The following is a 27232-nucleotide window of genomic DNA, read 5'->3' on the forward strand; positions in this document are numbered from 1 at the left end:
CGAATGTTTGAAAGCCGCATTTACAGCCACAAGTTTGAACCACTCTTGAGTGCCTTTCGCTGACGTTTTAATGTTTGTTATCCTGTTTCCTTTCAGCTTTTGCAAATTGATGTGTCACCATTCAATGAAAAATTCCTACTATTGCTATAAAAACATGCTCTGTCAGTCCCCCCGAACACAGAGCTCCCAAAACTGCGAGGTCAGCAGGTCGGCCAGCAGCTCTCCTCCCTTCCCTTTCTTTTCCTCTCTTATTTTGATTCCCTCTTTTCTCTCCAGTGTCAATAATGCTGCGTTTAGCTCACTCCTTCCATTCTGCATGCTAACTGGGAAATGATTATCTCAGCTGTCTGATTTTCATCCACTTATGCCGCTCATTTTAAGGTGCATAACTTTGCAGAGAGATTTTATTTTATTTTTTGCAAAATTTAGGACATGCCCCCCCCCGTGGAGATTTAAAATGCGCAGCCATTCCACCTCATTTTCCCCATTCCCTCTTCTTCTTTTTTCTCTCTGTCATCTTATTCTTCATCCTTATTTCTCTTCTCTTTCAATCGCAGAAGCCTTTTTGGTATGCCAAAATTATTTTTAAAGCAAATGTGTTGTGCAGATGCACCGCTGAAAAACATCCTTGAGGCTAAAACATGCTCCAGCGAAGATACATAATAACACCGTTTCTGTGGTATGCTACAAAAAACAGGTTTGTTCAAACTGCAGAGGCTCCAAAATCTCAGCTACATGCTCATATGTGTGCATTCAAAGAGACAAGAAAAGAAATATAAAACAAATAGGCAAACAATGATCAAGCTTTAGTGTATTTGATTTCTTCCTGGCAGACAAAAATGTGCACCGCCGAGTATTTGTGCCAAATGCAAACAGAAAACCGCATTCATGGGTTTATTAAGCCTCAGCCCACGCTGCATTGACAATTGCTAAGGTTATAAGTCAAAGAAATCCCTCTGCCCCAGATAACTTTCAAAAGACACTGCTACCCTTGTTGACTTTATCAAACTCTTTTACTTTTTGTCTTTAAATAATGGACGGTGGACTGCGATCCAAAAGAGGACTTCTCTACTCATAACATTCATTGTATTTCACACAAATGGAGTCTAAAAAAAATCTCTTATTAATTCATTAGCCATCTGGGGTGCAACTGTATTGTGCAAAAGCATTTTTATTTAATCCCTGAATAGTTAAGGTGATATTTTCAGCTCACCTGTTTGTTCTGATCTGTAGTCCATTCAGTTTACTAAAAAAATTGTCACATGTGTGATGGTGATTAAAAATGACTTAAATGGCTCATCCAGTTTCAAATTATCTTCAGTTGACTGACTAATTGAATCAGTGCAGGTGCTTAACCTTCAGCCAGATTAGACAAGCAACCAAAATAACTGAGAGGATTCATTTATGACCCCTTATTTTTTATGCAGGAATATTTTTTCTAATGACGCCATTTGAGTTTATCACAGCTGCTGTCTTTCTAATATATAATTGTATTGTATAATTGTTTTAATCATTTTAATGCAATAAATGCATCTTCAACTCGTCTCCATTAGTTGTTTTGGTGTTATTTGCCTCAAGGCTTCTGCAGCAGCACGTCTTACTATTCTAAGCCTATTAGCTATGCTTCATTGCTACATTGTAGCGATCAGACACTGAAAATTAGTGCACGATTTTAAAACGTGCATATATTTTCAAAGTGACAAAAAACTGAAAAGTTGAAGAAGTCAAAGTTTGACTTTATGACTGAACTTAAAACAGTTGCGAGTTACATTTCATTTTTTGTTTTTTGAATTTGATTATGCCCCCAAAATTTGCAGCATATTAAAGATAATCTCAGAAAAAGATGGTTTGTATAAAAACTGATCATGAAAATAAAGGCCTGACGTCTCTCATATCATCCTGAGTCTGATTGCACAGCTTACATCAGCTTAGAGAGTAAACAGAAAGTCTGTGGTGCTTTCTGGTTTATTAGGACTGAAACAAAAAAAAAATGGTGTCAGGTTGAATTATGCAGGATTTACAGTGTTGCACTAAAATCCAGCATATTTTTTTTGAAAGATCAAAGTTCAGACCTGTGTCTTCCCAGCGCCTTATTTTCAAGGAAGAACAATTCTAAATAACCATTTACAGTTCCTTTAATTTTCCTTGTGCAACGCTAAAGAAACATTTTCACTTCTCAGAATTGTTGCATGAGAGAGACTGCTGATCGCTTCCCTCCCTCTGTGGTGTTGTCTAGACAGGAGGAGGCTGTAAGCCTGGCAGGCAGGCAGACACTCCATGGTTAATCTAAAGCAATTAGCTCATTTGTCATCCGCTGCCTGCTCTCAGTCTATCTGCCTCCTTCTCCTCCTCCTCCTGCATTCAACTAAAGGTCACGAGCGGTCATTGCCGAGTCAGATGGCTCTGAGAGTGCAGACAGAGAGAGAGTGGGGAGGGCAGGAGAATGGAGGGAGGGGTGGTAGGAGAAAGGAAGACAGGGAGGAAGAAAATATGGTGGGAAGGAAGGAGGGAGTGGAAGGGAAGAAGTTGAAGAGTGAGGAATAAAGCAGGGAATGTGAAGGGAGGCAGAAAAGAAGGCAGGACACGAAATATATTAGTAAAGGAGATGGAAAATATGAGGTTGAAAAGCTGGAAAGAGAGGAAGGAAGGCAACCAGAAAAGAAAAGGAAAAAAATCAATGATGAAAAGAGTAGAAAGGGAGAAAGGGAAGGAGAAAAGGGCAGGAAGAGAGAGAGAAGAGCTCGCTAATTCCTCCCCCCTTTCTCAGTCCTCAGATGACTCGACAGTCTGGGTAGTCAGAAATAGCACAGACAGCTGTGTGTGTGTATGTGTATGTGTGTGTGTGTGTGTGTGTGTGTGAGAGAGAGAGAGAGAGAGTGTGTTTGTGCAAGCTCCTATATGCGTGTGAGTGTGAGAGGCAGAGTTATAGGTCATAGGTTCACACAATTTTGCCTGCCAATTTCCATGAGAAAGGCTATAGGGGGCGATGGGTGGTGGTGGTATGTGTGTGTGTGTGTGTGTGTGTGTGTGTGTGTGTGTGTGTGTGTGTGTGTGTGTGAGGGAGGTTTGCACAAACACCCACACATACATACAAGAAAGACACACAAAATGATACACACTGTCTCTTCCCATTGACTTTGGAAGTCCTAGTCATGGTGCAGCCAACAAGTGTGGGAACTTTGGTCCATAAAACTCCCACTGCTTGATTCAACAGTGGGAAAATAGAGACAGAAATCTGAGTGTGTGTGTGTGTGTGTGCAAGCGTGTGTGTGTGTGTGTGTGTGCGTGTGCGTGTTTGAAGGGGTAAGTTATCATCCTTCCTCATCTTTCTCTAACCGTCATCCCATTTCTGATTCTCATCTTTCATTAGTCTTTGCTCTGAAAAAGGAAACTTCTCTCTCATCACGTCTTGTTTGGGACAACACACAGTCATGTGTTACCGAGCACACACACACACCCACACACACAGACTTTAGTGCGAGCAGGAACATTAGATAAGGACTTCTGCTGCAGTTTAAGTACAGGAATTTGACAGCTGATGTATTGAAATACTAGACAGTAAAGTTGTCAATAGACTGACCGACTGAAGCATTTTAAAGCCCAAAAGTGTGATGATTGCGTGTGTAACAGATGATTAACAAAATGTAAAACCAGAACTGTAAATTTACATGATCTACTTGCACAGTGTGTAATTTTACATTACTCAAAGCCTACTTTGCAAATGAGGACCAGATCCTGCTGGTTAGGGCATTGTTTTAGATGGTGGAAGAAACCGGAGCTCCCAGAGAAATACGTGCAAGTACGGAGAGAAGGTGCAAACGCGTGAAAGGCCCTGCCCGGGTTTGAACCCAGGAAGAAGTTAGAGGTAACAGCAAGTAAAATGTGCTGACATATGTACCTGAATCCATCTCAAATGGAGATTCTTTCCCTGTAAAAAAAAAAATGAAAAAAGAATGCATGCAAATCAGATTTTGGTACGGATAGAGGTTCACTATGTCAAACCACTGTACTGTAATAATAATAATAAAACAAATGCTGATATCACAGTCCATATACAAAACAAAACAACCATCACTGCCATTGTGATAAAGAGCATTATTTCACAATCTCCACGTAAGTAACCACCTTATCTAACTGTTCAGTGCAGACATTTTACAACAAGACAAAATAAAGTAGAATTGGAGGATATGTAATAAGCGTAAGAACTGGGTGTATAGAATAGATGAGTGCTGGAGTAGAAGAAGGACAGAGAAGCATTAGTCTAAATTTAGAGTGTTAATCCAGGGAACTCCCATGTTAAATTGCAAGTCCCATCTGGAACGCTAGCTATGCTAACTCTAGCAGAGAGTAGGTCACTGACTCTGAGTAAACTAAATATCCTGACCATGAAACACATAAAGCATCCAGCCAACTCTCACCAATACAATACAGGTGCTGTGACCTTTGACACTTTGACCTTCAGACTGTAATGACTTTTCAGAGTCCACCCTAATAACACATTTGACTCAGTTTTTTTTAAATAAGAATGATAAAATACAAAATTCTTTGTTATTTAACAAGAACCAATGAGAACTTCAATAAGACTGAATAATAATAAGGATTATTATTAGGAAAAAGTAATCGTGTTTGGATAGCATTAAAGGCTGTAGTACTGAAACTTCTCATTGAGCAGCTCGCACTAATCAGGAAGTTTGGTGCTTTCATGTTTTATGCTGTTTTCACTTAAAACAAATGCAACACAGCTGATTAAAGTTATACTAGTTCACAGCTTCTTGAAGTTTCTTGTAAAAATACTGGAAGAAGAATTACTTTCGTGACAGGTGGTGAATATACTGAGCTACAGTACTGTACATTAGCTTACTTAGATTTAAAAAAAAAAAATGCAATTTCAATACCACTAATACATTTTTGTAATTGTAAATAATTTGCTTTTTGGCTTGACTTTGGTTTTACTCTCTGTGATATGTATGCATATGTCTGTTTTCTGAAGTTGGCCATGTTTTGAAGTTGCTATTTAAAAGATATAACCATGCTGTTTGTTTGACTAGCTCTCATCAGCATGTGGGCGGGATTTATTATAGTTGTCTTGTGTTTGGCATCTGTTGTCCAAAGGTTTTACAGATATAGCTCATTTTTTATCTTTAATTCTGCTATAGCAATTGCACTGTGTTTTCACCAAAATTATTACAGTAAAAATGTAAAACTGTATAAAAGACATTATCCTGACCACAATCAATCAAACACAGTTAGTTATGTTTCTGCATGTCTTAAGAATATTTGTTTTTTCTGGTTTGCAGGAGGCTGGCTGAGCTGTGGCACGATAAAGGAAATGAATAAAAATTAAATAGAATCCATGCTGTGCTGACATCAGAAACATCAGCGAAATGGAAACAAAGCACAGACAAAAGCAAACAACACACCTCGTGCTGTACTGGACAAAGCCATTAATGTTAACAATGGAAAAAGTGACAGTATGTAAAGTCCAGCAAGGAGACCGGAAATCATTCACTCAGTGTTCACACACACACACACACACACACTGCTCCTCTGTGTACTAGCTGACCTGCAGAGCATTCTGTCTGAAACATATGAAAATCAAACCTCATTATCAGCTGCTTGTCTGGCTCTGTGTGTGTGTGCGCGCGAGTGTATGTGTGTGTTGCTCATTATAATTCTAGCCAGAAGGAGCTAGACTACCCCTGTCGTCTCGCACCCCCGCACACGCAGACACGCACGCACACAGATAGACCTTCGTTCACAAACACACACCGTGTTCATTTGAATGAAAAAGAGACGAGAAAGTCGCGGGGCAGGTCACGTTCGCGTGTGTGTGTTTGTAATGGAGCTGATCCAAAGTGACACTAGACATAATAATAATCATTAGCAGCGTGCAATCAGTGGCTGGGCGCACAGAGACACACATTTACAGGTCATCAGGTTAGCTAACAAAGTTACTGGTTCAATTCCCCCTGTCAGCAGTGGCAAATTTTTGCCAAAGTGCCCTTTAGCAGTACTATCACAGCAAAATTACACCAACATTTACTGTTATATTGTCACATTTACTTTTGTGCATGATTAGGCTTTTCTGTATTCTACATCTACAAGCTTACATGGATAAAATAATTATTGTCCCTCATTCATTTTTCTTAAATTCAGCGCTCCTCTTTTCTTTGCAGCTGTGCACTTTTTGCCCTTATTCAAAAAAATCAGTTACTGGTTCAACTCTATTTCAAATAACTGAAAATGAGACTTTGATCAACAAAATCTTTCTAGTGGGAATTAAAAAGTTGAAACACACTTTGCATGGATAAACCTGCAGAGGGCTCATTAATGGTTGGATCATTAATGATTGCCTACAGTTGCCTTTTTCTCCACATTGCTAATGGTCTCTTGCCAAGCCCACTTCAGGTCAGGACAGCTCAACTCTCCCTCACTCTCCACATCTGTGCCGAGCCACAGGCCTCACTTGGACCCACAGTCTGGGCCTGACTTCCAACATGATAACCCAGTGTTCCCACCACCTCCAGCTGCCATTCTCAAGTTTTCAGTTGAATTAAAGTTCGAGAAAGTCCCCTGTTAATAAATGGGTGTGTTTGTAAAGCCAATAGTCCTACATAACTGCGTTAAATAATCACAATTTTATTTTAGTATACATAATTATTATTTCTGCCATAAAAGAACAGTACGGATATCATGCATATTATAACTGGCATACACTAGGGGCTGAGAGTCAAGGATCAGTTTTCAATATGATATTATTACATTACATTGTTTACAGTAACATCACAATACAGTGACACCCCTCTCTTCACTTTACCCTCATTCATTTTATACGCTCCACCATAAGGAGTCTTTAAGTGACCTAAGACTGGCAGGGTAGCCCGTTTAGAGCTCCTGAATGCTTTAATAAAAACTTAAGTAGTTGGCACCAGTGTGTTGATAACTTATCACAAGAGGACGTGATTCAATATGATAAATGTGCCAGTGCACGATATTTCTTTTATAGCTCCAGCTAATGACTCTTCTGAGATTATTGCTGCTTATTAACCAATCATTTGTTCTATAAAACATTAGAAAAAGAATCGCTGTCACATTTTTCTAGATTCCAGACAGCGTTGTCAAATGTCTTGCGGTGTCTGATTAACAGTTTGAAGAATAAAGAAATTCCATTAACGTAAAAACTAGCACAGATCTGTCAAATGTTTCAAGTTATTGGCCAGAAATGACTTCAATTATCCAAACAGTCGTTGATTAATTTCCTGTTGTTTGATTTAAATTAATGGTAATAATGAATTTCAATGTCAAGATTTATTATATTAAGTTGTATTAAGATGCATCCTGTATACATGGATAAGGGAATTTGGGCTGATTTTTTTTTTAAATTTTGATGAGATGTTGCTGATTATTTTAGCTACTATCAGTTTAATCTTAGTCAGTCACTTAAGTGAGCAAGAATTTGTAAGTGTGCTAAGTCACTAAATGGGTTTCTAACATCTAAGACATTTTGAGCTACGTCCAAAAGCTGAAAGAAACCAAAAGTTTGCTTTTATCTGACAAAAAAATTATAAATTATTTTACTTGCGTATCCTCAATAGAGAATTTTTTTAAACCATGCTCCAAAAACTTGTCGAAGATCCAAAAATGACTCATAGCATTAAATGTACCACAATAGCCCACTAGTAGTGAATTTTTAAGCATTTAGGAGAATATAAAATAAATAATACTGGGAAAAATTAGCGGCGTTTCAGTGATAAAGGGTCACATAAGGAGGCATGAATTTAGTGTAATAAATATTCAAGGACAAACCTGTTGTGTTCTGCAGGTGTGTGTATGCCTAAGATAAGCTAAAAGCAGTTATAGAGGTAATGAGTTTGCGATCAAGCCTGCAAAACGAGGCAAATGTGTGTGTGTGTGTGTGTGTGTGTGTGTGTGTGTGTGAGCCAGGCATGTGGTTCCTCTCCAGCTGCCAAATCAAAACTCGCTCAGCCAGTCCTTTCATGCACACACACACACACACGCGCGCACACACCTGGCTAGACAAAACAATGTCTGTCTGACCCTGTGTGCGTTTTTGTGTGTCTGCATGGGAAAATCAATTCCACATTAATAAACAATGGTTAATGAATTAAAAGCACTTGTGTCTGCGGCTACAGTGAGTGTGTGCGGAACGCAAGCCAACACTGAGAACGATGTTAATGATTTACTGTGCACGAAAATCTGTTGCGCTCAGACTGGATGCCATGTGATTCAAGTACCAATCCCCACTAAAAGCTCTACTATTAAATATTTTGATATCAGTGATGAATTGGATGACTGAACATAATCTAAAATAGGTCACTTGTATTGATGAATTCACAAATTTTACAGCTCTTTCTTTTAAAGACTTGCTAGGAAGCTGTGTTCATAATTAATCTCTTTTAAAAACGACACACCTGACAAGTTACACACTAACAGCTGAAGAGGTGGAGGCCAAACAAAGACTTAAAATAAGGAGTAGGTTTGCTCAGAAGGCTCTTAATTCTTACTTTCATTATATATTTTTTTCTCAATAATGAACTATTTTACTATTGTAGGGTCTACCTTACGATATAAAGCGTCTTGAGGCGACTGTTGTTGTGATTTGGCGCTTTACTCATTTATCTGCTCAGGATCAAAGCGACGAAGTGCAAATTCCAAACATATTTGGTCTGCTTTTAGAAATAAAAAACATAAGCAGCAAACGCTGTCATTTCACAAGCAGCAACCTGTTGAAGTTTAAGGTTTCGTGATCTATGCTTCAAGAATAAGTCATTTGGAAAAGTTGTACCATTTTCCTTAGTATCTTCTAAGACCTTTTTGTGGTTTTGAAGTGCAACCAGACTATTTGTGGTTGTATTAAAAACCAGAAAGCCTATCCTAACACACTTTTTGCTAATTTTCTTAAGTTAGTAGCAATTCCCCTCCCAGGCAGTCGCTCCTTTTATTTCATTGTGGAATTGTAACAGATGCCAATACCTATGCTGATGGTGGAATAATAATGTAAATGCTACATTTGATGATCTCTGTTTACATTAACATGCTCCATTAAGGACATACTGAACCATTTGATGACTAAACACATTCTTATCCTCCCTTGACCAACACCGCCACCCTCACTCTCTTTATAAACTGTAATCCAACAACAGCAACAAGTGAACACCTGAATGCTTCCTTTATTATTCAGGTGCCGTTGAGCAAGAAACCGAAGCCTCACCTGCCTCACGAGAGCAGCCCGGTGGCTAAAACGTTCAAAAACACCTGGCTCTGAGAGTCCACTTTCTTTCTTAAAGACTCACCTCTAATCAGCTCATGTCCTTTCTTTATCCTCCACATGAATCAACACGCCTTTGCTTTTGTGCCTTTGTGTGTGTGTGTGTGTGTGTGTGCGTGTGTGTGTGTGCTAGAGATGAGATAACCTCTAGTTTAGACAAAACAATTTTCTGCAGAAACCCAAACACCATGACTGCAACAAAGCCACTGAAACAAAGAACTGCATGGAAAGTATAAAAAGGAAAGAATGAGCAGGAACGGGGGGGGGGGGATAACGGGTGAAAATATTTCACCGTCTGAATATTTTGTGGTAGACTTGTGGAGCTCTAACGTTTATTGCAAGAGACATCTGGCAAAAACCCAACATACACGTGGAAATCTGTGTGCGAGAGAGCAAAGGTATTTTCCCTGTACTTACAGCTGACAGTGTTTTAATGCTGTTGATGTTTCTCTGTATCATCAGGGTCAGAAATGTTTACCATAAGAGGGTGTGTGTTGTGAAAGCTTAATGGATGGATGGATGGCAAACAAGCTGGGAAACTGGCTCCATGCCTCCAGAGCACAAAATGATATGGGCCTCACATTTAGGTGTGCATGCCAGCTGGCAAAGTCTACCGTCTCCTCACTGAGGAAGGTGTGGGAAGCTAGTGGACACAATGTGAACAGCGATTGTGTTTCTGATGTAGCCAAGAATCTGTCAGCGCAGGTGTGATGGGAATTGTTTACCTTTTTTAAAGAAACTAGCTATTTCAAAGTTTGTCTCCTGTAAGAAGACTCCTTCCACACTGTGGTGCATTTAGGAGACAAAAAAAAAACAACTTCTAAGAAGTTCCTTAAACCTTTCAAGTTGAATTTTCACTTCAACCTACTCCAAAAGGTCTTCTGGACTTTGTGTGGGGTAGCCATACACAAATTTAAGTCTGATGCCATGAAGCGGCTGGACACTTAGTCATGGCTAAAAATAGTAAAAAGAACAAACCTTCATCAGACATGTACATCCGATTAAGGCAACATGTTGTTTTCTTTTAAATTTCCTGTTTGCTCATTCCTACCCATCATCATCAAGTCTTGTGGTCCCCATGCTTACATGAAGAGCACAATCAAGGCCGTCACGAAGACTTTAATGGACTCAAAATTGGTATGTTTACGTAAAACAAAAACAGCTGTCAGGCTGAGACACCACAGATGCTGGAAGCTCAGTTCACAGATTTTTTTGCCACCTGTGGGCAGCAGAACTATCAAAGTCCTTCCAAAAGCAAGGCTTAAAACTCGACAGCCATCTCAACAGCTCATCTGGATAGCATTTGAAGTAGTATTATTACCTTTATGGTTGCCGAGACATAAAAACTGCAAATACAGAAACGTGAAACCGTCAAATATTTGCTAAACCTGACCAAAAATAAAATTTCAAAAAGCTTTCCTTTTCTGCTGAAGAATTCTCCTACAGTGTTTTCATTTTATATAGTTTTGATGAATGTATATAATGCAATGGCACTTTGGGGATTTTCTTCAGTGAGAAATCAGAATATTTTATCAGAAATAAAAACTGAGCAGAAATTTGGAGAAACATTAGGCAGAGTCTTCATGTTAATGGTCTGTGCCCTTATACAAATAGCATTAAGTGAAAATTAGTGCTGCAAAGGAGGTTGAAATTTGTTTTACATTGAACTCTTTTGCAAAGTGGTGAAATTTTTGAGATGGGCCAGTGCCACCCTATGTGACCCCCTGAACACACCCTTGATCATAGGATGTTAGCAAACCATTGCACCGTAATTTACATCATTATTTATTTGGGGATATGTTTGTGTTCAAAATTCACTTTTTCCTGTGCTTGCTTTTTACAGTTTAAACATTAAATATTTAAATGCATTGAAATGCACTCTGTGAAGTCTCCAGCCATTTAAAGCTCTTTCTTTCTACAGTCTGTAGTAGTGCAGACATAGCTATAAAAAACTGACTGAAGAGCACTGAGGTTGCTTGTTTGTTTGACCAACAGTAAGTTCAATTCTATTCTATTCTCAGAGCACATTAGATTATAGGTAAACCCCTTACTCCTTATAACCCCTTTCTAAAAAAGTGAATAGATTCCACCATAAACAAGCTTAGGTTGCATACTTTTCCCCATGATCAACTTTTCGATTTTTCCTATGATCAAAAATCTGAGGCCAACATTTACATGTTTAGCTGCTCTGTAGACCAGGAGATCTGTTTTGGGCTTTGAAAAACACCATCAAATGTGAACAAAAGGCCACAGTGGAAAGGAAAAGATGTGTTTTCTGACTGAGCCAGCTTAGTGGGGATGTAGACTTGGCTACAGTGCAAGAGCATGATTGTAATATAACTTTGTTTTGATGTGCATGTGGGCTTTTATTTTCTCACCTTTTAGCCCTAAAACCATTAGAATCACATCCTTAATGTGCATCTGAAGCGGAGTACAGGGGTGTCTGTGTGCTTTTCTAGCCTGCTGCTCTGTCTAGACACACTGCAATCCACTCAGTGTGCGCGTGTGTAAATGTATGTGCGTTTGTGACAGTCAGAGAGTGAGGGGGTTATTTGGCGTTTAGGTGGAGCTTGGTTTGTGTCTATGTGTTTGAATGGTTGAATATGTAATGATAATTATTAGCAATATAAACAGCTAGGAGGAGTCACAGTGACATTCTGTGCGTGTGTGTTTGAGGATGCAAATGACGTGGTCCCAGCTGTTTCCTGTGAGCCAGAGGGCAAAGGAGGCAGACGCAGTTCTCTCTGGAAGTCTGAGTGTGTGTGCGCACAGGGGTCAAGCCCACGGTCATGAGCGTCTGTGTCGCGTGGGTGGGGGGAATGGGAGTGTATGTGTGTGCTTTGTACACTGAAGTGTCCATTGTCTAGACTCTGTCTCGCAGTCAGGGCAGCTGATTGGTTGACAAATCATCGTAAATGTCACACGAAAAGTCTTTGTGTGAAATCTACGTCATGGATTGCTTCCGAACAAAATGTAAGGTATATCCACACAAAAGGCCAAATTACGTATGGGGTGACTTATGTAACTCAAATTCTTCTGCACATTTGGTGAAAATCGTCTGTGCTTTCGTCTTTTTTGTAAGATGCTCTCCAGTAGTTCACAATCATCCAAGTCCAAGTTTAGTCTTGACTCTTTCATGAACCAAATACAGCCCAATTTAATCTCAAGTGGGCTAGATCAGTGAATCAAGGAAAAATAGCAATGAAAAAAACACTGTCTAAATTTTTCCATTTGTTTTAGAAGACAGTCTGACTTCATAAGAGCCATTCATTTCAAATCTGAGATGTCCTCAGAAAAGTATGTGGAATCCCAATAATATGTGTCCGTCTTCCATATTCACTCAGGCTACTGTCACCACAAAGAAATGCTACTGTCATAAATCAAAGAAACTGTTAAGACAGCCTACCTGGCTTAACAGCTTTGCTTTGGTGTGGTAGGGCAGGCCACACGTAAGGTCTTTGTCAGTAAGAAGGCTGTAAAACTGGTGATGATTCAGACATCTGGCTTGAATGATACAGTATGAGCGACTTTCACGACATGATTCATTCTTAGACACTGTCAGCGCAGTGCTTCCTTTTTCAAAAACACAGAGAAAAGTTCAAAAGTTAAGACCTGCTTCAATGAAATTTTCAGACATTGAAAAACCATCCAGTGGGTTGTTTTGGATCTTCTGGCTGGCTGGACATTTGACACTCATGGTCTAGACTTCTAAACTTAAATTTTAAGCAATAGTTTCATTGAACACTGCAGTTTGGAATATTTTCTTAGACTAGGATGTCAAAAAATGTGTGTTTAAAACACTCGTTTGTTCTCTTTTTTTTTTTTCAGCATGCAGATTTTTCATTTTTGGAGCCTCCTCCAACCCTGTGCTGAGACTTGGCTATCTGTATTGATCTGTGGCTTCCTGCAGTCAGCGTCAATATGTCCAGTTGCTATATTTACTGGTAGCTTTGTCAGCAGGTGGAGAGAAACAAATCAATCAGTTATCAAAGGTCTCATAAATATATCTGCACTTTGAAAAAACAAACAAGGAACATAAAACTGAATTCATTAACATAATAAAGTTAGTGAGGAGAAAAAGTTAATATGAGAGAAATATTATGGGAGAAGGCGTACACACACAACCAAAACCAACCCCCTCCGCTGTGACAATGAACCTTTCACCCCTCCTCCTCCCTGCCTTCTCCTGACCTGACCCTTGACCTTTGCCCTTAAAGATACTCAGACTGTTTCACTTCACCCACTGCCTCCCAGCAGATGCAGCACGGCATTGGTTTCAAATGCAAAAATGCCACCATTGACACAGCAAGCATTTGCATACATCTGAATATCCGAATGTCTAATGAAAATCTGCAAACTGAATTACTCATGGAGGCCTGTGACATAACATAAACATAATCTTGATATTTCTTCCCACAACGTCTGAAATCACTCAACTACTTTCATGTTTCTTCAAGTTAGGTTAATGTGAAAAAGCAGATGGTCCACAGGAGAGTCACTAACCTTTTAAGGCAAAAATATTGTTAAATGTTAATTAAACAAGATGACTCATAAACTACAGTTTTGATGACTTTCATTCTGAGTATCACTCTAATCCATTTAACCTTAGAGATTCCATATTAATGCCATAGGGGTGCAATTCCAAATGACTAAATAAACATTGATCTTAAGTATGAACAGATTCAATTGGAGAAACTTTGTAATTGAGAAAACAAAGGAACACAATTCACTAATTTACTTATGAAACTACTGACTTGTCACTCAGAATGTCTCTACATGACATCACTTTTAAATTCCATGTAGACATCCAATCGTACGCATACAGAGGTGACAAAAACACAAACTCTTAAATATATAAAATAATAATGATTTAAATTTTCTTTTCAGCAGACAAGCCTGCGTTCATGATCTGTTCCGCATTAGCAGGTGACACCACGCTCTTAAAAGACCAGACAGACAAATTATGACTCAGACTAATTAACAAAAGCCAAGGGACACTTTAATTTCTTCTTAACACGTAATCAGACATTAACGTGAGCAACTTCCTCTGTCCCAGACTAATTAATAAGAAAACAGTCTTTTTTTAAACTACATTGACACACAACAATTGAAGTATTTAGACCAGACAGTCATAAAGGTTTATTTTTCGTCCTCAGCCTAATTAATGAAAAACAAGAGACAATCTTTTCCACATTACTGTGTGCGAGTCTATGCCTACAGCAGGCAGACAGTCATTGCCTTTATTTATAGAGCCGGCCTCTTGGACCTCAGACAGTCTCTGTATGGATTTATTCACCCTGAGAGACAGACATATAGGGCTGGCTCTGACTTCAGACTAATTAATGGGACAATATGGGTCCAGCAGCCTACAAGAGGCTCAGCTGAATGCTGACTGGTATGCAGATAATATGCAAAAAGCACACACTCACACAAACACAAACTCCCCGAAGTGCCGCTGACCCAGACCCCCTAGACACACACACACACTGCATGCATCTACATATATGCATGATGAGAACATGCTGATGACTTTTTCGAGCTCTGTGTGTGTGTTGTTGGTGTCTAGACCGAAACAATGAACAGCTGAGAGGCTGAATAAAAAGGAACGAAAGAAGGATTTCAACAAAGAATGAAGGAAAAAACACTTTAAATCTGCAACTGTGGGTTATTTAATCCAGTAATTGTTGAATTAATGTTTTTTGTCTACTTAGTCAAAATTCATTTTTTTAAGAAAAGAAAACTAATTTAAAAGCAAAACCTGACTATGTTTACTTTAAAAATATGTATTTGTGTATATATACACAAATATACACAAATACGACCCTATGCAAGCAAAAGCTTTTGTTTTGGTGACTGTTAATTTACCTACGGATGATATACATGTTTAACGTGACGTGAAACAAACGGAAACAGAGACCAACGTTCCCACAGGGGGATGCTGAAATAAACATAAAATATATGATATAAACCAACCAATATATAAATCAAATTATTTTACAGTTTTTTAATGTTTTATTCAGACTGGTCCACCCATTAAAGAGGAGACGGGGTACACATATATACATTATAATAAGGTTACAGCATCATATTTTCACATTTAAAATAATGGAAAAAAGGCACATTTGGACGTTTCTTGCATTAGAAATTAAGTATGCAGGTTGATACTCATCTTCTAGTGGCAACTCTTGCTATCTTCTCTAAGAAAACTTGTTTCTAATTTTTTAAAAGTTCTCTGGTTCTCCAAAGAACCATCACCAACTAAGGAACCTCTACTTAAGCAGGTTTTTAAATTAAAAAAGGCTCGGTATTAGTATTTACTTTGCAAAATATAAGTTGTATATCTACTGTGAAAAGACTGTCAAAGTATAACTGATCTAAGGTTAAAGCTGCCTAATAGCTATATATAGTTGCAGCTCGGGAGGTAGAGCAGGTAGTCTACTAATATAAGGGTCAGTGGTTTGATCACCATCTCCTCAAGTCCTTGGGTAAGATACTAAGCCCCAAATTGCCCCTGATGCATCCATTGATGGTGTGAGTGTGATAGGTAAGTGTTTAAAGTGATAGAAATGAATGATGTTTGAATGGGTAAATGTGGTTTGTAGTGTTTTAGGGCTTTGAGTGCTCAGCAAGAGTAGACAAGCACTATAAAAACACCAGTCCATTTACCTCCCATAGATTTCAATCCAGACTTCATTGAGAGCAATGCGTCTCTCTAACATCTCTGAAAACCTTCATTTAACTTTGTCAGTAACTGATATTGTTGTTGGGTCACATACATTTTGCTCTGACTGAATTTTCAAGGATAGTGTGATGGAAACCTGAAAGATTTTAAAACAACAAAGACTTTTTCTGCTTCTTGGGAACAAAAAAGGAACTAAATAAGAAAAAAAAAACAATACAAAAAAAATTGATAAAGGGCATCGGCTATTCCTCAAATGATTAAATATCGTAAATATAAAATACACAAATTTGGTTGATCTCTATTAAAAACCACTAATGAAAATGAATCAATTTGACATATCCACCACTAGAATTTTAAAAAATGCACAAAACTGAATACAAGACAGGAGGTGAAATGGAAAAATCAAGGATGAAACAAGCAAGGAGGTGAGAAACCTTGGAAAGAGGCAATTTCTCACCAATTCGCAGTAAATAGGAAATGTTATTCTTTGTGCCCTTAAGCAAGACACTGAACCCAGTTACTCAGGAGTCGTGCGTTATTGGAAACTGAACAAAGAGGAAGCAGATGTGCCAACTTTTTGTGGTAATTCTTTTGAAGACAAATTACTATCTGTATATCGTACACGGGATTAAAGCGATTCTGTTTCTGGGACGATGCCAGCTGTCAGTCACAGAAAAATGAAACACAAAAGGCAGAATTTGATCCACGCCGACCCATCGTCTTTAACTGCGAGAAAAGTCCAATAAGGAATGTTATTTTTTATATTGTTTTTTCTTTCTCAATCCCCCCTCAACTGACTGCTCACACAGAAATACACAGTCACACAGGGAGGAAATTAACAGACAAACGCAGACTAACACATGTGCACGCGTGCGCACACATGCACACTCACACAGAGGACTGAGACAGCCAGACAGAGCGGTTTACATAATAAGTCTAGGAGGCCAGCCAGAACAGACTCAGTCATTTAATTTCCATGATTCACTGAGTGAGTGAGAAAGGAAGAAAGAATTTAACTCTATTTTCAGCACTTTCTCGTGAATTTGCTTAAACCCTTTCCCTGAAATAATACAGTGTTTAATTATTCTGAAGAATTAATCAGTCAACAGCCCCCAAACATTGTGCCAATATAAAGGTGACAGATATGTCAAAAGGAGCGTTATGCGTCATTCCTGTGTAGCTACCACAGTTTACAGTAAAACAATCAAAGACAGAGTTCCATGCAGGTTGCCTCAGGATATACTTTTGTGCCAAAAATAATCTGTCAAAAGCTCTTTTTCCTGTTTTTTAATACACATCATGTCTTGGGTCACATGGAAGCTGCAGCCCAAACAGGATGTGGGAGAGATTTTATTTTGACGGCGTGACACATGATAGTGACAGAATGACAGGATGAATTTTAGATGTGAGATTGTCACGCTATACATAAAATTTACATGTATTTTTGTCGCCTTTGTACAGACGTTTGATATATGTGGGTCATGTGGTGAACTTTCACCGACAGTAGGTGATTCGTGCAATTATCCAAACTAAGATCAGGAGAGAGTAATGTTCTTGTCACAGAATTACGAGTGAAAACTGGATTCTTTTGGTTGTGGTTAAGGTTAATCAGAGTCATCACTTTTACTGGTTTACAACACAAACTTCATATAATTAATTCCTTAAGCAAAACTATGCTGTCTAAAATGCAGGAAAGTGTAAATCGATAAACTAGTTAGGCTAGTCTAGTGAAATTATCTCCCTCTTCCGTATCATTTTAATGTGAAATTCTCTGGACTAATGTTTTATTTAAGTGGACCTATTAGGCTCCTTGTTTTCTGCCATACAACTGTGTTACAAGCATTTTCAATTAAACTGTTCAAGGAATCCCTGTCAGCAAAAGTTCTGGCTTTAAACTGCTCAAAACACTCTGTTTCAGTTATCCATTCCACTCATGGCTCTGTATGATGTCACTGAAAGTGAAAATGTCATATACATTGAAGTCCCATTCACCTGCTGGCCATATCTTTCATATACGATTGGGCAATCAGAGAGTTGGGTTTAAGAAAAGGGAAAAAGCTAAAACCAAGAATGATAATGTAATTTGTTTAGAAAATCTATTCATCTATCTCCCTCCCAGCCGTCTCCTCCAACAGGTCACAGCAGATGGCTGCCGTTCCCTGAGCCTGGTTGTTCCTGTTAAAAGGGAGTTTCTTCTTCTCACTGTCGCCAAGTGTTTGCTCATAAGGGGACGTCTGATTGTTCTGGGGTTTCTCTCTGCTATCATAGGCTCTTTACCTTTCAATATCAAACACCTAAGGGCAGCTGTTGTTGTGATTTAATGCTACATAAATACAATTGAACTGGATTGAAAAGAATGTTATATTAAAAATATGGAGCTGAAAATGAGTATAGAGGGCTTATAAATCATATTGCTCTGAGTCTGATCTAGTGTGTAGAAATGTATAACTGTAAATAAAGGAGCAAATATGTCTTGATGATTTTCAGATTGTATATTACTTATGTTACCACCCTTGCAGTTAGTAGAGGGAACAAATATTGAAAGCTGAAGCCTGTTAGTATTACACGTTGTCAGTGTTTCATTACCAGATTTAGCAGAGGTAATTCACTGCTAAATGCAAGAACAAAAAATCAAGAACTGTCTTTAATGAACCTGCTAACAGCCAAGAAGTCACCAGCAAACCATGTTAGCTTGTATTTCAGCAACATGCTAAACAAGCATAGTTTCAGAAAGCAGAAGATGTCACCTTGCAAATTGACTGTCTTTCATGCATTTCAACTCCTCTTATCTCCGACCACATGAACAACAATTCCTTATGAAGGGTCATTGGGAATTTAACCCTAACACTAAACAGTTCACTGGCGATCTGGTGGATGCTAAGAGGTTAAACTACAATGTGATCAAATAAGGGTTGTTGCAAGGATCAACCTTGTGACTGAACATGATGCCCAGTCACATTGTGTCCTTCCTCCTGCCAACGTTGGCGTCATCCTCCTCTCCACTCAGGAACTCTATGACTGTTTTTCTCAAATTCGTTAACCAAAAAACCCACACTTCTACCCTCCAGCTGAACTCACACATACTTCGACACACACTATTGATAACATTTATGTTGGCTATAGAGTCAGACTGAGGACGTGTTGATGTTAAGGCAGCCAGACATGTAGTAACAAATGAATAGCGAAACTGAGCTACTGGTAGGAAATGATTCTTACAAGCTGATACCAGCGATGACTTCACTCCCCCTCTCCACATACACACGGCTAGTCTGTGAGTAATGCTGATGTCATGTGCTTTGACTACCAATGTCTGCTGCTCAGAACAGATGTGTTTTTGCATATGTGTGTGTGTGTGACTGCACAGGTACACGAAACCCTACAATTACAACTTGTGAGACGAAGGAAGGATGTGTATGAGAGGAAGAGAGACAGATAATCTGAGGTGACTCAGAGGATCTGCAGCTCTTTCACAAATCTCAGATGAATGTTTTTATCTAAATTCAATGACTTAAAAGTGTTTAAATGCTTCAAATCCAGCTTTGAAGGTACACGGTATGGGATGCCAAATTGGTTTGAGATGCATTATGTCTTTAGAACTCAGCTAGGAGAGCTGCTTTTCATTTAATTTCATTTCCAGTGGTCCTCTCAAAGTGTCTATAAGAAATACTATTTTAATTATCTGCTAGTTAGATGCACCATTTGTGTTGGTTAATGCAAAATTAACACAACCATGTTAATGTCTTTTATAAATCTCAGAAAGAGATATAAAAACTTGGACAGATAAAACTGAAACTTTCTGATTTATACCGCTCAAGTGAAATGACTAAAGATGTTTTTGTTTTTTTGTTTTTTTAGAGGTGAACTGAACCAGGCAGCGTTAATATATGCAGCAACAGATATGTCAGATGTCTGCTATGAAATCTGTGCTTTCTTCTTCAGATCTATTTTTAAGATCTTCAGAGGTAAAAAATTTAGGGAACCCCTCCTTCTTCTATCATGTCATCCTTTGATCACCGCATCAAGTGCATAACGTGGATTATCTTTTACTTTGTTCTACTGTGCTTTTCATCTTTCCTGTCACACTCCGGTGCTTACTGCCCAGTACAGCTGAACGAGCTTAAATGTGATCTCGTTTTTTGTTTTTTAATAAAAGCCAATGCATCGTTAGTTTCAGTCTGTCAACTCCTACACAATCTAAAATTCACCAGAATGTCTTTTGTTCCGTTCTTTTTTCCTCTTATTTCTCCTTCACTTCCTCTGTCGTTTTCTTTTACAGACACCTTATTTGCTTTTTCCAAAGTTTTGACATTTTCTTCTTGCTAACTTCTCTCTCCGCTGTCTCTCTAGTCTGCTCAGTACTCTTCACTGTCTGCCTCTTTGGTTTATCTGTTTCCCTCCTCCTGTCCTCCAGACTAAACATCACGTCTGTTTTCAGACAGAAAAATTGAGTGTGCGCCTCTGTCTGCATTCTTATCTTGCCTCTCTGTTACAAGTTGAGGCAACTATGGTTATCACATCGCTTGATTGCCATAACCCCTATCAACATTACTACATGCTTACATGGACTTACTTTCTTAGAATTCTAGTTGGGAGATTTCGATCGCAGACTGGTTCTAAGAATAAAAAAATCCTATTTATATTACCAAAACATTTCATGTGACTTACAGCTGTTGCATTTCTACAGCTTGGATCGGCAGTGCAGTGCTTTGTCAAGTTGTGCACCAACCCAAACTGGTGATTGAACATTTTACTGTGCTTGTCATGCTAGCTGCCATATTTTGCTGATATTTACAATAGTCTGCTTATACTTCTTGCACTTAACGTTTTTATCTTCTTAAACAACAAACAATGCTATATCAAGTAATACCTGCTAAAGAACTGCTAGCTAGCTGGCACTGGACAATGAACCAGCACTGAAATCTACCATCACACATTACATTTTGTACTAAAACTTGCTGTTTGGAGTGTTTCATATATGTCTAACTATAATAACAGCCAGAAAGTTGAGGGAACACATCATGTCATCTTAGCTATGTAGCATGAGAGCTAGCTGGAAGGGGATATGTCATTAGAGTGTCTAGCTGCCTGTCAGGCATGCATTGTGGAATAACTTGGTGGTTTGTGCGTTAAGAATAAATTATAAATATCTGCAAAGTGCAGCATATGAAGCAAATGTAATTTCTTGGTAAGTGCACAACTTTCTACACTATACTGCTGAAATCTATACATCACAAAAGTAACTCCATTGAGGCCACTGACACACTGACCTTTCTAACTGTTACAAGTATACCATTTGTATGCTTTCAAGGCATTGCACATAAGTTTATTTATCATGCATTTACAGAATCAAAGTATATTCAATATGCATTATTGTTGGGAAACCTGGCCTGACAGCATCTGCTTGGGACTTATGTCATCTCAACGTGGTAGCATGGAAAAATGACAGGTGACCCCATCATGAACCATTTCTGCACAAAATACATTAGTCACCATTCTCCATTATCATTGCTTCTAAATTTTAAATGAGAAAAACACAAAACTTGTTAAAATATTGCTTCAACCATCCAGAAAAATCAGTTTCAGGAGAAATTAAGCCTTTTTATTAATGCTTCAGTTTAGGTCTCTCACACATTGCTCAAAAGGCTTTTCAGTTTTTAAAAGACAGCAAATCACATCATCATCTAATCGCTCATTTGGATTAAGCTCTGCAGATGTGATTGCGAATAAATATCTTTTAGTTTTGATCCATTTGTCAGATCAAATAAGACTTCTAATAACGTCACGTCTGGCTTTTTATCACTATTTCTGGCACTTTAAAGGATGTATGATTTAGCTACCAAATAAAAACTAAAAGTAATCATTTTTACAATTGTTACAAATACATCTTCCCAATTATGAAGGTGAACTTGCAAATGCTTAATCATTTCATCAATAACCATTTCACTGATGTGATTTATACTTTGTCTGGTTCTTCACTATAACTCGTTTTTATTGTCTGTTGATGCAGATGTTGTCTGTGGCTTCTGTCTGTGTGTCAGCAGGATTACACAAGCCGAATTTGATGAAACCTGATGGAGAGGTGGAACATAAGCAAAGATGGAGGCTGTTCAGTTTTGGTACAGATGCAGAACATTTTCTTTGAAACTGACTTTGGTGGAGATAAGCACTCTGTGTGTAGCTTGCTTGTTTAAACCTGCAAAACTGCAAAGATTTGTTTGCCCTAGATCTTAAATGTTTAATTCGTCATACATGACAAGATTTGGATAGGTGGTGAAACAAAAGACATTAAAGGTGCTGTGGAAAAGGAAAAGGCCATCTATCTGAAACTGCTGCTGGAGCCTCAAACATGATTAAGAGAGATATATCGCTTTACTTGTGACAATCATTGTGACAATATAGGGTAAGGGTAAGTAAATAACGCCCAATACAGACTTGGTGACTGGTCCATGACTATCTGGTAATCACTGGTTGTGAGGGAAAAATCAGTATTCCCAGCCTTCTTAGCTACCAATTTCACCTAGCGAGAGCCAGAAACCTCCAAGAACCAATGCCATCCACTTGGGAAAAAAACATTTTTCCTCAGCAACTGACAGTTGGATCACATCCAATATGGCAGACCAATATTGAGCAACATGTGCATGACGTCACATTAAAAAACCTCAATAGGCTTAAATTGTTTGCAGTGCCTGTGTGTGCACTGTCTTCTCCAACAACCAGAACTCTGTCTGAAGCTGTCTGAGTGACACACACATGCACAGACACAGCTTTCATGTCTTAAATGATCTCACAACATTATGGTTGTTTGCAGTTTTAATAGTAAGTGTCCCCGGCTGGAAAAGAACCCCATAACTTCACTCAAGTACTTTACTGAAGCACAGATTGCACTCCAGTGTACTCTATATTTTCTGTGCAAATACTGTACTTTGTGATCCATGGCATTTCTTTTAAAGGCTTAGTTACATATTTTGAAGATTTAAAAACTATAGATCTACTAGTATATTCTTCTGTATTATCATAGATACAGCTGCAAAATTAAACTGAGAGACATACTCATGCATCAGGAACTATGATGCAGTATTATCATGTCTGCGATTTGTTTTATTTAAATATCCTGGAATTGTACGTTTTACTCAACCAAAAAGATCTAAATCACAGCTGTCAAACATGATGCAGGTGAGTCAGACCCTGCTAGGCGAAGGGTCCCATGGACAGGGCAGTTAAGTCATTAATAACTCCAATATCACGACGCAATAGTAAAAACACATTTTATATATATCGACACAGACAGAGACCGCTGCTGCTTTACTGTCTTGCTAGACCAAACAGCACACAAAGATTCAGACATAAAGTATACGCCAATATAAACACACGCAGTGGAACATAGGGATTTCCCGGATACGGCCACACACATAAACTCACGCGCGCACACACTCGCACGCGCGCGCACGCAGACGGGCGGCTAGACAGCCGTCTGGCTTTGCTCGAATGACGAAGCGACGACAAAACTTCCAACTCCCCTGCTTTGTCACCGATCAAACCCAGGTATTCCTATGATATCAGCTTCCAGTGTCCCCCCAATGTAACGTCCTGACAGTTTCGTCGCACTTTAAGTCTTATTTTTACCGTCAAAATCCAAAATGAAGGAGCAGGTTTTCTCTGAAACCCAAGTCAGCTGAGCGTTAAGTTCAAAAGCAGACAGAAAACGCCAACGGCTCAGAAAGTCGACCGAAAAAAACACAGCAACCCGAAACTGTCAAAGTTAGCTGACATGGCGAAGAAAACGGCTCGAAACAGCCATGATGTAATATAAATTAAACCAAACAGAAGAGCTTTTTCATTCCGAGTCTTCAGGAAGAGATGGAAAGCTTGCGGTTTTTGGTTTAAGTTCAAAATGAGGCGTTATTAATCACAAACGTTAGAAAAGGAGAAAGGGTAACGTAATATTCACCACAGTTAATAATTGCAGGGAGTACGATGAAATATATTAAAACTAACAGCAGATTCTAAACTGACTCATAACGAAACACTGAACTCCAGTCGTTTAAATAAAAGAAATAATGTGTAAAGAGCAGAGGGACACAGACACTCATCCGAGTACCTGCCGCGAAGCTTCGCAGACGCATTTTTAAGACACTTGAAAGGAAAAAGTGAGCGAGGTAGAGGCAGAAAAAAGTCATTACTCACTGATTTCCATGCTCTGGAGGGAGGTGTAGCGCTTGCAGTTACAAGTACAGGAGACATTGGCGGCGGTGGCGTTTAAAACACCCATCAAGTTTAACATTTAAATGCTCCTAAAATCAGACATAAATACTCCGGGACAGAGAGGACGAGTGGAGGAGGAGAGGCGACCGGAAGAGAGAGGAGACTAAAAAAAAATAAAATAAAAATCTCACAACAAACTCCCCTCCAAAAAAAATCCTCCTTTTTTCTCTGCTCTCTCTCCAACCTCCTCTCCTTTCCCTCCGGTCCTCCTCCTGTCTCGGTTCTCTCCTCCTCCTCTCTGAGGTTTCGCCTCCTCTTCCACGAAAATCTATCTATCTATCTATCTATCTATCTATCTATCTATCGGCGTGCCGCTGAAGTATCGCTGCAGCCTTTAAATGTAGTTTCAACGTTGTAAAAATGTACTTGAGCTACTTTCAGTCCCTTACAACAAATCAGCTTTAGAGGATCCGCGTTTTGCGCCGAGTGACCGGCGACTAAACTGCTGAGGGAGTCTGTCTGGTCCTGTCTGTTTCTCCCCCCCTCTCTCTCTCTCCTCTCTCTCTCTCTCAGTCTGTCTCTAGGGATTTCTCTCGCTCTCCCTCGCTCTCTCCCTCGCTCTGGCTCATCTGCCAGGTCGTACAGGCAGGGAGGAAATCACAGATAAAGCAAAGATCACACATTTGCCTCCCTCAGAGAGGCAAACCTTGCAGGATCACATGACCCTTATTACATATTATTAATACTGTAATCATTAAACGTCTTTTTTTTTTTTAACTGATCCATTTTATTGTCATTTTTATGTGGTCTACATGTACCAAGGGGTTCTATTTTGTACATTTATGCGCGTCATTGTCATGGTTTTTAATCATAAAGATATTTCTCACCATGAATATGTCGACTTCTCTTACAACTTTAAAAAAAAAAAAAAATATTAAGATAATGGAAATTTATGTACGCTATGTAAATGAAAGTTGTGCTTTTTCAACATTATATGCTTTGCTTTTATTGTCATTTGTTAGATGAGTTGCCCAAGCAGTAATTTGACATACACAGCTGCAACAATCTAAATATTCTTGAGTATAAAAAATATCTGCAAGATTTCTTTTTTCTTAAATCAGAATCACGGCAGCAACGAAGAATAAAAAAAAGAGAAAACAGCTTGACTGTGATGGATTCCTTGTAATTTGTTCTTCATTAAAATATTACACAGTCACTTGTTCATTTATATTTCATTATGACAATGAGCAGAAACTAACAGACCAGGATGATTGTCTAAATAAATGTGATTTTGTTCATATTTTAAACTGCTTTCATTAAGAACACTGACTTATATATGAGGAAAAACAAGAAGACACCCATTCAAATAACTTTTAGTCACATAGGTTGGCCACTTAAATAATGTTGCATGGAACTTTTTTTTCTTTCATTTTTCATTATGGAAGTGCAGGTATCAAGGAAGAAATTTTGCTACTAAAAATATGCAGAAAACATGTCCAAGGTTTTCATTCTCAGCAGGTTAGACTATTGGGTGCTTTTGCATGCAAATACAGCAGCCTGAGTCCTCACTAACACCAAACAGGTAGAACATATTAGTCAAGTCTGTGATCCTTAAATCATCACGCCGCTTTCTGCATTTCAAAGGCTAGATTTTAAAATCCAGTTACTAGTTTACAAAGCACTAAATGGACTGAGGCCCAGATGCATCTTGATTTTGCTTGTGCCTTAGAGGATATTATGTTTCTTGAACCCTCTGGCCATCAGGATCCTAGCATCAAAACAAAACAAAAGCGAAGCTGCTTCTAGTTTTCATACTGCTCGGCAGTGAAATAAACTTCCAGAACACCTGAGAAAACTGGGAGTTTAAAACTTTACCATTTGGGAATAAATGAGAATAGGATCATATCTGCTATCATCTGAACTTTTTTATTTTTTCTGCAGTTTTCTGTTTTTATTGCGGGTTTTTTACTATTTGCTTCTGCAAAGAACTTATAATTGCTTTGTGTCTGAATGGAGCAATACAGATAAACCTGCCTTACAAATATGTACAATATGTTTAAAAAATGTACCAGCAAATTACTTAATATGTACTCTTGAGGATTGTGCATACACATTTGTGCTCCCAGATTACATCATTTGTGCTTTTGAATTAAATCATGTGTACAAATGACTAATTTGTGCTCTCGGATGTGTGCAGCATGCGTCCCCTGAGTCAAGTGACACAATTCTAAAACCGTGCACCAATTTATGGTCACAGATAATAAGCAGAGTGCCAATTATTCAAGCTACTGAAGTTGCATAATTTGTCCTACTGAATTACTGATTTGTGTTTGCAAATTCACAGAATGTAAGATTCAGTGCACACCGACAAAAACAAACAACTTGAAGTCCAATTACCAGATTTTTTAACAGACTTAAATATGTGTCAATATGTGACTAAAGCTCCACTTAGCATACATGGTAGTCTGTGAATTATGCACTGATGAAGACTATGATGCAGTTGAAATCTCCTTGAAATTGATTCCACTGCCATACCTGTGTTGTCTTGTTATCCTTATTTTAAACTGATCTAAAGTTAAACTGTCCTGACACTAAATGAAGGTAAAACTGCCTTTTGTCGAGTAAGACATGATGTGTCAAGACGTGATTAATGCCTTTCATGGTACAGGTGTGACTTACAGTAGCAGGTAACTTACATGTGTATCTGAACTCAAGCTAAACGACTAAGTAAATGACTGAGGATAGATCAGTAAACTGGTTTAAATGAACAGAGTAAATCCTCAGTTTATACAGTTTACATTCAGTGTTTACAGCAGAACTTTGAAAAAAAAAAGAAAAAAGAAAAAAGATAGAAGTATTACAGTTACCAGCAATATAAGCATTTCAATATGAAAACCCTTTAATTTTAAAAGAATCATAAGCACATTTTGAGGATTTATAACAGGCCTAATCACTTACATATCCACTTTTAATTTTATCAGCTAATGCCTCAAGAAATGTAATATAATTTTGGATAAATAACAGTTTTCCATGCATGTTATTAAAATAGAAAAACATGA

General features: G+C 38.4%; 1 protein-coding gene across 2 annotated transcripts in view; it reads right to left on the reverse strand.

Annotated features, from left to right (window-relative positions):
• pmepa1 (prostate transmembrane protein, androgen induced 1) overlaps positions 1 to 24738 on the reverse strand; it is a 38589-nt gene extending 13851 nt beyond the window's left edge. The window contains exons 1-2 of one of the 2 annotated variants that reach the window (XM_039612411.1): positions 24156 to 24738; positions 3899 to 3928 (exon numbers count right to left, since the gene is read on the reverse strand). In XM_039612411.1, the coding sequence (XP_039468345.1) occupies positions 3899 to 3928; positions 24156 to 24252 (127 nt within the window). In that variant the 5' untranslated portion in view covers positions 24253 to 24738. The remainder of the gene's footprint in view (positions 1 to 3898; positions 3929 to 24155) is intronic. The other variant, XM_031735831.2, reaches the window with a different exon arrangement.
• Positions 24739 to 27232: the final 2494 nt, after the last annotated feature.

This window comes from Oreochromis aureus, linkage group 5 (assembly GCF_013358895.1).
Source record: "Oreochromis aureus strain Israel breed Guangdong linkage group 5, ZZ_aureus, whole genome shotgun sequence".
Classification (NCBI taxonomy): Eukaryota; Metazoa; Chordata; class Actinopteri; order Cichliformes; family Cichlidae; genus Oreochromis; species Oreochromis aureus.